General features: G+C 36.6%; 1 protein-coding gene across 1 annotated transcript in view; it reads right to left on the bottom strand.

The window, feature by feature from the left end:
- Positions 1-12,184, bottom strand: part of egg (SET domain bifurcated histone lysine methyltransferase eggless) — a 40,391-nt gene that overhangs the window by 24,049 nt on the left and 4,158 nt on the right. Inside the window, exons 5-12 of the mRNA XM_088259986.1 lie at positions 11,801-11,898; positions 10,263-10,398; positions 8,859-9,085; positions 7,169-7,247; positions 4,358-4,560; positions 2,697-2,927; positions 1,717-1,807; positions 929-1,074 (exon numbers count right to left, since the gene is read on the bottom strand). Coding sequence (XP_088116112.1) covers positions 929-1,074; positions 1,717-1,807; positions 2,697-2,927; positions 4,358-4,560; positions 7,169-7,247; positions 8,859-9,085; positions 10,263-10,398; positions 11,801-11,898 — 1,211 coding nt within the window. The remainder of the gene's footprint in view (positions 1-928; positions 1,075-1,716; positions 1,808-2,696; positions 2,928-4,357; positions 4,561-7,168; positions 7,248-8,858; positions 9,086-10,262; positions 10,399-11,800; positions 11,899-12,184) is intronic.

Raw genomic sequence — 12,184 nt, 5'->3', positions numbered from 1 at the left:
ACAATTCTGAACATTCTGACATTCAGAAAATGGTCAAGTAGTAATATTTGTCCGCCTCCGTAGTGTAATGGTCAGCATGCTCGTCTACCGTTCTGGAGGTCCCGGGTTCGATTCCCAGGGGGTTTAATAAATATAAGTGATTTTTTCACTCTAATATTTATTCAATATTACACTGGACTGGTACCTGAAGTGGAGGGCTGATCACCTTTCCTTCATGTGTAATCGATCGAGATAACACTGCGTTTATATGAAGCAGTGCCCTATGCACCATTGGGGTGCGGTAAGGGATTATTATAGTAATATTTACTTACCACCACTAGACTACGAGAAGGTGAAGCTCTTACCACCAAGACAGATTGTGAGCTACATGACTTATGTAGGTCTTGAGAGTGAGCTATGATACAGAGGGAGGTCACAATAGACCTAATTTGGTCGCAGTGACATAAGGGATTCAAGATCCCTTGACCTCATAATAAAAAAAATGTGTACTAAGTATAATGGAATTGGAATATATAAACATTATAAAATTAAATAACTTTGTTATAACCACTTTTTTATTAATACAATTTAACCTACCGGTTTCGACAAGAACCTTGCCATCATCAGGATTTATTTTAATTCAAAAACAGCTTCATACTGTTTTTTTGGGTGATTCCATTAGTTGTTATTTGGGGTTGCTAGGCAATGAATAATAAAAATAACATTTAGGATTTTTACGGAGTGTGTGGAAGTTTTTTGGTGAGAGTATTTTAATGTTTAAATGTTTTTGAATTAAAATAAACCCTGATGATGACAAGGTTCTAGTCGAGAGTAGGTTAAATTGTATTACTAAAAAAGTGGTTATAACAAAGTTATTTAATTTTATAAGGTTTATAAATTGTGCCACAAAGTATCTGCGGAAAACATTCAAGAAATGGAATATATATACCTCGACGATTGTGTCTCCATTGTTGGAGATCATGAGCTCCCTCCTGCACTCGGTGGGCGGCCGGAAGGCCTCGTAGAGAGTCTTCCTCAGCTGGTCTAGGTCCCGCTGCTCCGAGTCGATCATCTTCCCCAGTTCCAGGGCTTGAGCTAAGGGACAATTTTTTATTTATTATTATTTATTTTTTTACCAAGTATTGTACAGTATTTTACCATACAAAGTATTACAGTAGTAATATATATTTTTTTAAATATTTAAATAAAAAACCCTTATCTGCACCCGATGGTGCATAGGACACTGCATCATATAAACGCGGTGTTATCTTGAACGTTGACACATGAAGGAAAGGTGATCAGCCCTCCGCTTCAGGTACCCGTCCAGGGTAATATTGATTTATTATTAATTTATATATTTATTCGACCCCCCCTGCGGACATTTAATGTCTTCTTCTTTCTCCTTCTTTCCATGTTTGCTCCCTAGGTGGAGCATATGGCCAATACGAGACGTTTCCAAGTCACTCTGTCACGCGCCATTTCCTTGGCTTCCTCCCAGGTCTGTCCGGCATCTCGAAGTTCCGCTGAGTACAGTCGGTGAATGGTCGTCAGCGGCCTTCCGGGGCGCCAGAATCCTCGGGGTTGGAAGGAGAGACATGAGGGGTTGATGCCCTCAGGTGGCATTCTTAGGACATGTCCCAACCATGTCCACCTTCTCCTCTTTAGGACTTTAAAGTCAGTATGTAGAAAAACTTGAAAACAGGGTTTTATTGTAATCATAATAAGAGTGTGAATTACCATCAAGTTGTTCCACTTCCATCTTCAGAGTATCCTCACACATTTTGATCTGGTTAGGAATATTGTATTTAGTCCAAGTATCCTTGAAAACCTACAACAAAAACAACAATTATTTGTGGCTTTCCATTGAAACCATTAATCATGTATAGTCCATTTTAAACAAAAACAACATCCAATATTTGTATCCAAGAATTTCATAAGATCTTCATTCTCATCAAACCCTTATCCGCACCTGGTGGTGCATAGGGCACTGCATCATATAAACGCAGTGTTATCTTGATTGACACATGAAGGAAAGGTGATCAGCCCTCTGGTGCAGGTACCAGTCCAGGGTAATATTGAATAAATATTAGAGTGAAAAAATCACTTATATTTATTTGACCCCCCTGGGAATCGAACCCGTCAATAGAATGCAAGAAATAGACTGGCCCGAATTGCTCTTCAAGAGGACCACCTGGAAGACCTCCAAAGCGATGGCGCGACAGCTGGCAGTCTACATCACAAGAAACGGATAACGAAACAGACTGATCCTCGGATCCATAAGAAGGAACATTGAAAGCTGTCCCACCGCATGCCCAGATCTGATACAGAAGCATCTAGGCTTCCTGACAGATCTGCTCTTGCTAAGCAATTTTTTTTTTTAAACTAAGTTGCGAAATTGATTGAAAATGTGAAACAATATAAAATTGTATCCTGATTTTACTGTGAATTTACATTTAAAAACTTTCAATATACCTGTCACTGCCAATCTAAATAAATACAAGATTGTAAGTCCATCACCAAATTTTCTAGAAGTACCCCAGTGTAGGCAGTGAAAGGGATTAGTGTTTAGTTCAATTAGTCAGCTAAATCCGATTCCGACTCGACGTTGGCCGGTACACAGACGCCCACAACCCCGACCAGCACAGCAGACAGACACGCAACAGTGCTCAGACATTTACATTATAAGAAGGAACAAGAAGAAGTGTAAGCAGTAATACCTGGTCCAGGTTCTGTTCCAAGAAGTGCACTTCTGTGGCAGTCAGCCGCGGCCCGATGGCAGCCTTGTTTTTCTTTTGCTTCTTGGCAGAGCTACTGGGATTGGACGAAGCTGCCTCATTGACGGTGAGCTCCTCATCGGAATCCGAGTCGGAGATCTCCACCATGTCGCCATTATTGGGCAGCTCTATTTCAAACAAGTTCTTGTGCATCTTTACATTTGTTGCCAGCCTCTGTGAACAAAGAATCAGTAATGATATCTAACTAACTAACAATCTCCTTATCATTCATCGTTCACTTTGTGTAATACCACTTTTATTCATTTCATTCATTCAAACACTTATCCGCACCCCAATGGTACATAGGGCACTGCATCATATAAACGCAGTGTTATCTTGATCGTTAACATATGAAGGAAAGATGATCAGCCCTCCGCTTCCGGTACCAGTCCAAGGTAATATTAAATAAATATAAGAGTGAAAAATCACTTATATTTATTTGACCCTCCTGGGAATCGAACCCGGGACCTCATTACACTACGGAGGCGGGCCACTTTTATTATACATACCTTATCATATATCGTTCATAAAGTTAATGATGAATGATAAGGAGAGTGTTATATTACCATACTACAAAGTTAACAATGCTTTTAACCTTTCCAGGAGTATGGTCGTATATATACGACCAATACAAAACATGATTTATGACGTGATTTATAGCAAAACATGTTCATAACATGATTTATGTCAAAATTGTCAATATTGCGATAAATCATGTTTACGGGTGTAAGTGTTTTTTTTTTTAAAGAAAATATGTTGCTTGTAGCATCGACTATGATATAAATTATAAAGAGTAAAAAAATATTTTTTTAAAAACTCACTTCTGGACAGGTTAATATACAAAATACATAACTAACCATTACTCCGCTTCCCCACAGGCGTAGGCAGTGCGAATAGAACGCCACACCATTCTGTCAAAACATTTGCAAACATTCTTTGCCTCTTTCTCCCATATTCATGCATCTCCTCATACACACCCGCCGATTATTCCGACTCCTGACCCGGCCGCTTTCAAGTATTTGACACACCTGATCGTGCCAAGTTTTCCTCGGTTTTCTTCTGATTCTTTTTCCAACTACATCTTCACTCATACGTTCCACATGTACAAACCATCTCAACACACCTTTCTTAATTTTATCGATAATGCTTATCTCAGCCTCGGTTGATCACTCTTTCCAAAGTGGAAGTAGTTGAAGATTATTTGGTCAGAGCATATAGCGGAGTGTGGAAGTCCACTTATAAGTAGTGAAACCCAGATTAGTGAACAAGAAAACAATAATAATAATAATAAAACCCTTATCCGCACCCCAATGGTGCATAGGGCACTGCGTCATATAAACGCAATGTTATCTTGATCGTTTACACATGAAGGAAAGGTGATCAGCCCTCTGCTTCAGGTACCAGTCCAGGGTAATATTGAATAAATATGACAGTGAAAAAATCACTTATATTTATTTTACCCCCCTTGGGAATCGAACCCGGTACCTCCAGAACGGTAGCCGAGCGTGCTGACCATTACACTACGGAGGCGGACCAGAAAACAAGAAAAACACACCCAAAAATGTTGTGAATAAAATAATTGGCAATGTGATGATTGAAGTTACCCCCATTAAGGCGATTCCTCGTTCGATGCACTGCTTACAGCCCACGTGATCTGTCTTCAAGTCCTTCGTACGGTATAAGGCAGGTAAAAACAAAGGGCAGGGTTCTAGGGCGGAGCCAAACTGATCGCAAGCGGGATTCACACATTTGCTTTTGTCGAACGGGCCGGATTTTTTCGGTGCTGGCTGGACCTCTGTCGTTTTTCCTGAAAATAAATATTATACAAAAATTGTTTTAACAGAAATTAATACATGTGAGATTCTTTGCAAATTATTTCCTTAAATTAAAGTGGCAACTCGCTAATCCGAACGCATTTTTATCAATTGTTGCGCGGTATGATCGATAATCCTAAAATTATCTGGAACATCGGTCTGTATGTTCCCGATAGTTACCTAAGACAGCGTTAACATAGATCGTTTCACATTCCTATACACAGGACCAACCTGCCGATGGTTATGCCTGTAGGAAGAGCTACCGCTATGTTGAACATATCCCATTGGATATTGATCTGTTCCATGTGTCTGAAGGAGTTTTCCGAAGCGGGATTCTTCTAAAGCTTTAGCAATAGTATTCTTGCTTATTTTCTATTTTTGTTAATGTATACGATTTGAATTTAAGTTTGTAATGTGTATATTAACTATAAATAAATCAATTGAATTGAAATTGAAATGCTCCGTAATCCGAAACTGAACATCTAAAAATCCTAATTAGCATTATGGAACTGCACCGGTCTGAGGAATTAAAAATCCAACTAACAAGAAGAACAGCATCGTCAGCATACAAAAGGCAACGGACAGTCAAATTATTCATTCTAGCTCCGACATTTAAATCTTCAGTTCTTTCACGCAATTATCTTTGTATGGATTAAACAGCCACGGTGACATTATACATCCCTGTTGAACACCTTTAGAGATGCTAAACCAGGATGAAAATGAACCACTTACCCTAATGCATGCGGTGCTATCCTCGTACAAGGCTGCGGTGCCTTGGATAAGTTTACTGCTTACTCCATAATCAGATGATACCTTCCATACTTTCATTCTATCAACTCGGTCGTATGCTTTCTGCAAATCCACAAATGCGCAGAAAAGCTTTTGGTTTTTGCCCAAAAACTTTTCTGACATGTTGCGCAAAGCAAAAATTTGATCCATACATTCTCTTTCATTCATAAATCCGCTCTGGACATCCCACATGTACAAGGCTCTTTTTATTGTAATTTATTCAATACATTACCATGATCAGAGGGCTTATCGCCTAGCATTTAACCCCTTACCGCATACTGGCTCATATATGATCCAAAATAATCTTTCGCCATAAAAAACAACAAAATAATAAAATATTTCTTGTTTCCGGCAATAATACTTAAGTTTTATCTATGATCCGCATTACTAGTTGTCAAACTTCTTGCTAGATGTATCTGATTGTACTAGATGTGCGTTTGACTGTTTCCAACTGTCGGTTTATGATTTTCTGCCCAAACGTGATATTCAAAAGTGTTTTTTTTTAAAGTTTTTTGTTTGTAAAGCGCTATAAAAATTATATTACACTGGTGTAATATTATTTTCATCGGCTAAGTAATAAAATGATCACTTTTATATAAAATTATGGATAATATTGTGTAAAATGTTTTTGGTCCATATATGGTCCATCATGCAGCTAGTCAAAAAAAATTGCACATACGGTCAAATAAGTTATATAATGCCAATAACCAAGTTTAGTGTATTTTTATCGATTTTAATTATTTTTTAAATATGGACGCTCGTAATTTCTACAACACTACAAAATATGCAAGAGAAATACCAAAGAACGGTTTTGACAGCGAGGATGATGTGTCAGATAATGAGGATTACCCCCAAATGAGTACTACCAAAAATGTAATTATTCTAGAAAGCGATGAGAGCAGTTCTGATGAAGAAAACGAAGTCCAAGAAGCTCCTTCAACTTCTGCTACCAAGAAGTTTGTGTGGGGAAGTCGAAATATGTGTAAATCACCAGATGATATTGCATTTTTGGAAGATCTAGAGTTTCCGAATGACTTTGACGATATAGATTCTCCTTTTCAATTTTTTAAATATTTTTTTGAAGACGACATCTTGGAATGATAGTTTTGGAATCACGGTTGTACTCGACAAACCAAAGACCAGACATTTCAATCGTATTGTCGAAAAATGATAAAGAACAATTCATTGGAATATGATGATGTCTATAGTACAGTTACCCTCTATACGTCATTATTAGAATCCTGATCTAGGTAACCCATTCATTTCCGAAACCATGACGTGCAATAGGTGGGAGGAAATCAAAAAAATGTCTGCATTTTGCCGACAACTCTGTGATGGCAACTCCAGATTCTCCAGATTTTGACCCTCTTTACTTTCGTAAAGAGGGTCAAAATCTCCTAATCGGCCAAATTTTTTAGGCTGATTCTTTCTTTGTCATCTGCAAAAAATGCAAAACAAACTTATGTCTGAATAAAGACAGGAATTGCTGTACAAATTTCCATGAAGAATAGTGGTTTTCGATTCCAAGCCATGTCATGTACTCCAGTATTTTTTTTACTACAACTGCATGGCGTGCCAGATTTGGACCAAAATAATTTTTTGTATTTTATATAGGTAAAAATAATTTTTTTGAAAAATAAAAAAATACGTGTCTTTTTTTTTCATAATTTACACATCATATATTTTTTTTACAAGTTTTAAAAAAATCATGCAGTAAGGGGTTAAGATTGACATTGAGATGTAGCTGAATTATATGATGCGTTGCCCTTTACACCACTGGGTGAGGCTACTAGATAAGGAAGTAGTTTTCACCTTTAGGCGGAGAGGCGTTAGCTGGAGGTACATCTTCATCGTCAGAGTCCAAATTGAAGACTTCCGACATGACCAAAGTCTGAAACAAGGTTAACACATTAATTGTGTTTAATTTATCGCAAATAATCACTAGATGCTAAAAAAATAGCAATTTTTAAAACGTTAAAAATATATTTAAAATACTAAATAATATGACATATTATTTCGTAGTGAGATGATACTAGTCGCGTTACCAGTGGAGGAATGAAATGATACTAGTCGCGTTACCGGTGCATGATTGAGATGACACTAGTCGCGTTACCGTTAGAGGAATGAGATGACACTAGTCAAGTTACCGGTGGAGGAATGAGATGACACTAGTCGCGTTACCGGTGAAGGAATGAGATGACACTAGTCACGTTACTGGTGGAGGAATGAGACGACACTAGTGGAGGAGTGAGATGATTCTAGTCGTGTTACCGGTGGAGGAATATTATAGGAGCTTCTAGTGGCTCAGCCTTATATAGTCTCCCAAATCCTTTGTCTCTGTCCAGACAATGTGTTATCACTAGACGTTATTCGATACTTCAGTTGACTGACCCTACAGATATTACCTCAAAGTGACTGCCAAATCAATATATGAAAAAATAAAATTTAATCAATTTTTTTTTGGTTTTTTTAATTAATTCATTACACACTGACATTAAATATTGTGCAATACTGTGGGGGTATACTTTCAAATACGCAATGATACGCCATTTGACTGATTGTCATCAGCTACCGCAATGGGAGAAATGTTAGATGTATGCACAATGGAGCACTAATACCAACACTTTTACAAACAAAAATAATAATAAAAATAACATTCAGGATTTTTTACGGAGTGTATGAAAGTTTTTGGTGAGAGTATTTTAATGTTTTTAATATTTTAGAAACCCTGATGATGACAAGGTTCTTGTCGAAACCGGTAGGTTAAATTGTATTAACCGGATCCACGCGGCTCGCATAACCGTTTGTGTTTTTACAAGACATGCCCCATACGCGGCTGACATAAGCGTTTGTGTTTTCACTTTGCTCCAAGTTTCGAACCTCAGTTCAACTTGGAGGGATTTTTTCATGGTGTGGAACTTTGGATAAAATAATACGTCAATCCTCGGCCTTATGACATCTGTTGAAATATCTGACTAATAATTTGTAATATCACAAGGATAAATAAAACAACAGATCCCTGATTTTTCTTGCGGTCGGTAATTAGTCCGCGCCATAATCATGCCCTATATCTGTCTCACTCTCGACGCTACGCATCGCCAGTGGGTAAGAGTGACACACGATGCGTGCTTTGATTTATTTATGTTACGATCTAATTTGTTTATATTACGATATATTTCAAGAATAATGTGACACACGTGTATTATAGAGTACCAAAAAGGCACAAAGAATCCCATTGAACGTTTTTGTTTAGGAAAATAAATCATTTCACAACTAAATACATGATAAAAGTAATAATTTAAAAAACGGCGAAATACAGCCGCGCACGAGCGTCTCTTAGGAACAAAGTTAACGCGTTTAAAAGGTTAATAAAAAAGTGGTTAAAACAAAGTTGTTTAATTTTATTAAGTTTGTGTAAAACCTTTTATAAATTCTCCATCTTACTGTGGAATGGTACCAAGCAACGATTGTAAAATTAGAGAGATATTGTAATATGTATTACCTCATTAACTGGTTGCTTAGCGGGCAAACTTGCCGCAACCTCGGTTGGTTTTACATTTGCCTCGACTGTCGGTAGGGCGGGTGCTGCAGACGCAGGCGTTCCAGATACGGTTGCTGCAGGTAATTCAGAAACTGTTGGCGGAGCATCCGCATCTTTATCTTTCTCAATATCCATAGCTGCAATATCTGGTATTTTATCTGCAATTCCTTTAGTAGAGTTAAAAGCTTCTGTAACGATTAAATAGATAAGTTTAATTTGGTGTTTGAAAATGATGCGGAATGCATCGAAACACGTGTCACTATGAATTTTAAGAAATATTTGTATTTACTAAGTAAAACTTAAATTAAAAATCGATAGATTTTACCACAAAGTGATTGCCGAAACAATGAATGAATTTTATATTAACATGTTTTGAATATTGAAAGCATTAACTTTGTGGATCATATTGATATATTATTTCGAGAAATAAAAATACTTTGTGTTTTGATCCACTCACATTTTTATTAACCAACTAGTTTCGGCAACAACCTGTTGCCCTCTTCAGGGTTTAATTTATGACTAAATTATGACATAAATTAAAAACTCATAAATTAAAGAGTCATTAAAAAAGAGTCATAAATTAAACCCTGAAGAGGGCAACAGGTTGTTGCCGAAACTAGTTGGTTAATAAAAATGTGAGTGGATCAAAACACAAAGTATTTTTATTTCTCGAAATAATATAATTATATTAACACATTGTTTGCGGGAAACGCTTAAAAGCGTCTTTTACATACTGGTGGTAGAGAGCGGGAGACGCTTATAAGCGTTCTATTTGATTACTTTTAATAAAGCGCGAGAGACGCCAACAAAATATTGTACAGATCGGAATTGGTTTGCGGTTACTTGTGATTAGTATACGATACGAAGTAGTATACGAATTAGGGTCGAGGTTGATGACAAAACATTGCATCATTATTTCAAAGATTTTTTATATTTTCATCGCTTCACAAACATTGCGATATTAAACATTATAATTGCGTGCTTTCTATTTTCTATCATTTCCATTTAATCAGATTGAGCGGCAGCAGCATGTGGCCGGGTATGGCTTGTGGCAACCCACAACATAATTGAACGAGCGGACATAATCGAACACGCAAACAAGAAATGCAGAACGAAGCCGAGCTCGGTCCGAACAAAAACCAGGGCGACACATTCCGTCCCCGCTCGTCCAGTGATCGGCACGCCCTTCTCCAACTGCGCTCACATTAGAATCACGCGATTATTCTTAAATATTTCTTGACTGTCATTTTCTAGAACTGAATAAATCTGTGTTAAAAGTAATCCGCTTTCATCTTGCTTCCCTTCTGTTAATTTAAGTAGGTGTTCAACTAGAACCCATAGGCTATTTAAAAAAATAAATTATACCTTCTGCCTCTGAGGAGCTTTCCTCCAAGTCTACAATACTGAGCACCGTGTCGGTGACATTTTTGACGATTTCCAACCGACTGGTTCTATCGTTCTTCGATGGAGAAGGCTCGGTAGTTTTGGCCACCTCAGCTTCCTGTAAACAAATTTTGTATGTGTGAATTTTTGTGTCATCAGTCACCGCCAATCGTCTTTTGAGTGAGGTGGGTACTCCAACACTCACCAGATATAACAAAATGTTATATACTATTTCATCTCACCAATAGATGTCACTAGTGAAATTCTAGTGATTCAAGCACAATGTTTCAAAATTGAATCACATATATAGGAGTCCGCCTCCGTAGTGTAATGGTCAGCACGCTCGGCTACCGTTCCGGAGGTCCCGGGTTCGATTCCCAGGGGAGGTCAAATAAATATAAGTGATTTTTTCACTCTAATATTTATTAAATATTACCCTGGACTGTTACCTGAAGCGGATGGCTGATCACCTTTCCTTCATCAAGATAACACTGCGTTTACATGATGCAGTGCCCTATGCACCATTGGGGTGCGGATAAGGGTTTGAATGAATATATAGAAGTTCCAAGAATTTGAGTAGTGTGGTTGTCGATCATAGGTAAAATTGGTGAATGCTACACGTGTGTAAAGTGATCGAGAAGTAAGACGTAAGACCCATAAATGCCCAGACTTCCATATTCTTCTTCATCTATGTTGAGATAATATAAAAAATTGAAAAATATGATAAAGTAATTGACATAAATCTACAGAAGTTTGTTATAACAGATTATTAGATGTATTCTATAACAATATTTTTATTATGATGAAAAACAGTTGAAAAAAAATAGAACTTTACTACGTCAGGACATTGGGACACCAGTCTCTAATGGTGATATATATGTATATAGAATGCCAACCTTATTAATGACACAAAGACAAATGAATGTGAAAATATACTATGTCAAAATCTTTGTTTTGATCAAATTAACACATCGCTCACTCCTTTCAACAACGTCATATATCAAAAAAATTGATTTTTCACGAGATCGTTTTAAAGTTTAGGAATATAATAAAATGTATTAAAAATAAATATCAAGCCACTTATTGAACTTTTTACTGTGCAACAAATCTTTTTAAGTAAAACCTGAAGTTTTTTTCTCCATTTGAAAAATATTAAGTATATTTAAAAAAAATGTATTGAACAATACCTTTTCTTCAACATGCAAAAACAGCACTTTCTGCCCTGTAGCGGGTAAATATTAAGTTAAAAATATGACGCTTTTGCTGGGATATACTTTTTACTGTGCAACAGATCTTCTTAGGTAAAACCTGAAGTTATTTTCTCCATTTGAAAAATATTAAGTATATTTTAAAAAAAATATTTAACAATACCTTTTCTTCAAAATGCAAAAACAGCACTTTCTGCCCTGTAGCGGGTAAATATCGAGTTAAAAATATGCAGCTTTTGCTGGCATATAGTACATTTTCTGGGCATTCCGAAAATAAAGTTGTTGAAAGGAGTGAGCGACGTGTAAAAATACCTTTTCATCAGTTGGTATTTCTATGTCCATCTTTTCATCAGCCTTGAAATTGCACGATGCAGATTCCAATATTGAAGAGGATGTAGGAGTGGGCGAAGCTATAAAAAAATAAAATGTGTATTAACTTAAAACAACATGTAAAACCCTGATGATGACAAGGTTATTGTCAAAACCGGTTGGAGAAAAATTTTTAAAATGTGTGTAAAAAATGTAATGTAAATAGTGGTATTTACTAAGTAAAACATTAATTAAAAATGGATAGATTTTACCACAAAGTGACTGCCGAATCAATTAATGAAAAAAATGTACCAATAAAAGTGTTTTTTTTTTATTAACATAAATTGTATACATTTATTTAAATCACAATTTCAAACATATTTTTTT

Source organism: Brachycentrus maculatus, unplaced genomic scaffold (assembly GCF_059751285.1).
Source record: "Brachycentrus maculatus isolate JH-2025_06_01 unplaced genomic scaffold, ASM5975128v1 h1tg000122l, whole genome shotgun sequence".
NCBI classification, from domain to species: domain Eukaryota; kingdom Metazoa; phylum Arthropoda; class Insecta; order Trichoptera; family Brachycentridae; genus Brachycentrus; species Brachycentrus maculatus.
The sequence above is the reverse complement of the archived record's forward strand: the minus strand, read 5'-3'. Positions and strand labels throughout refer to the sequence as shown.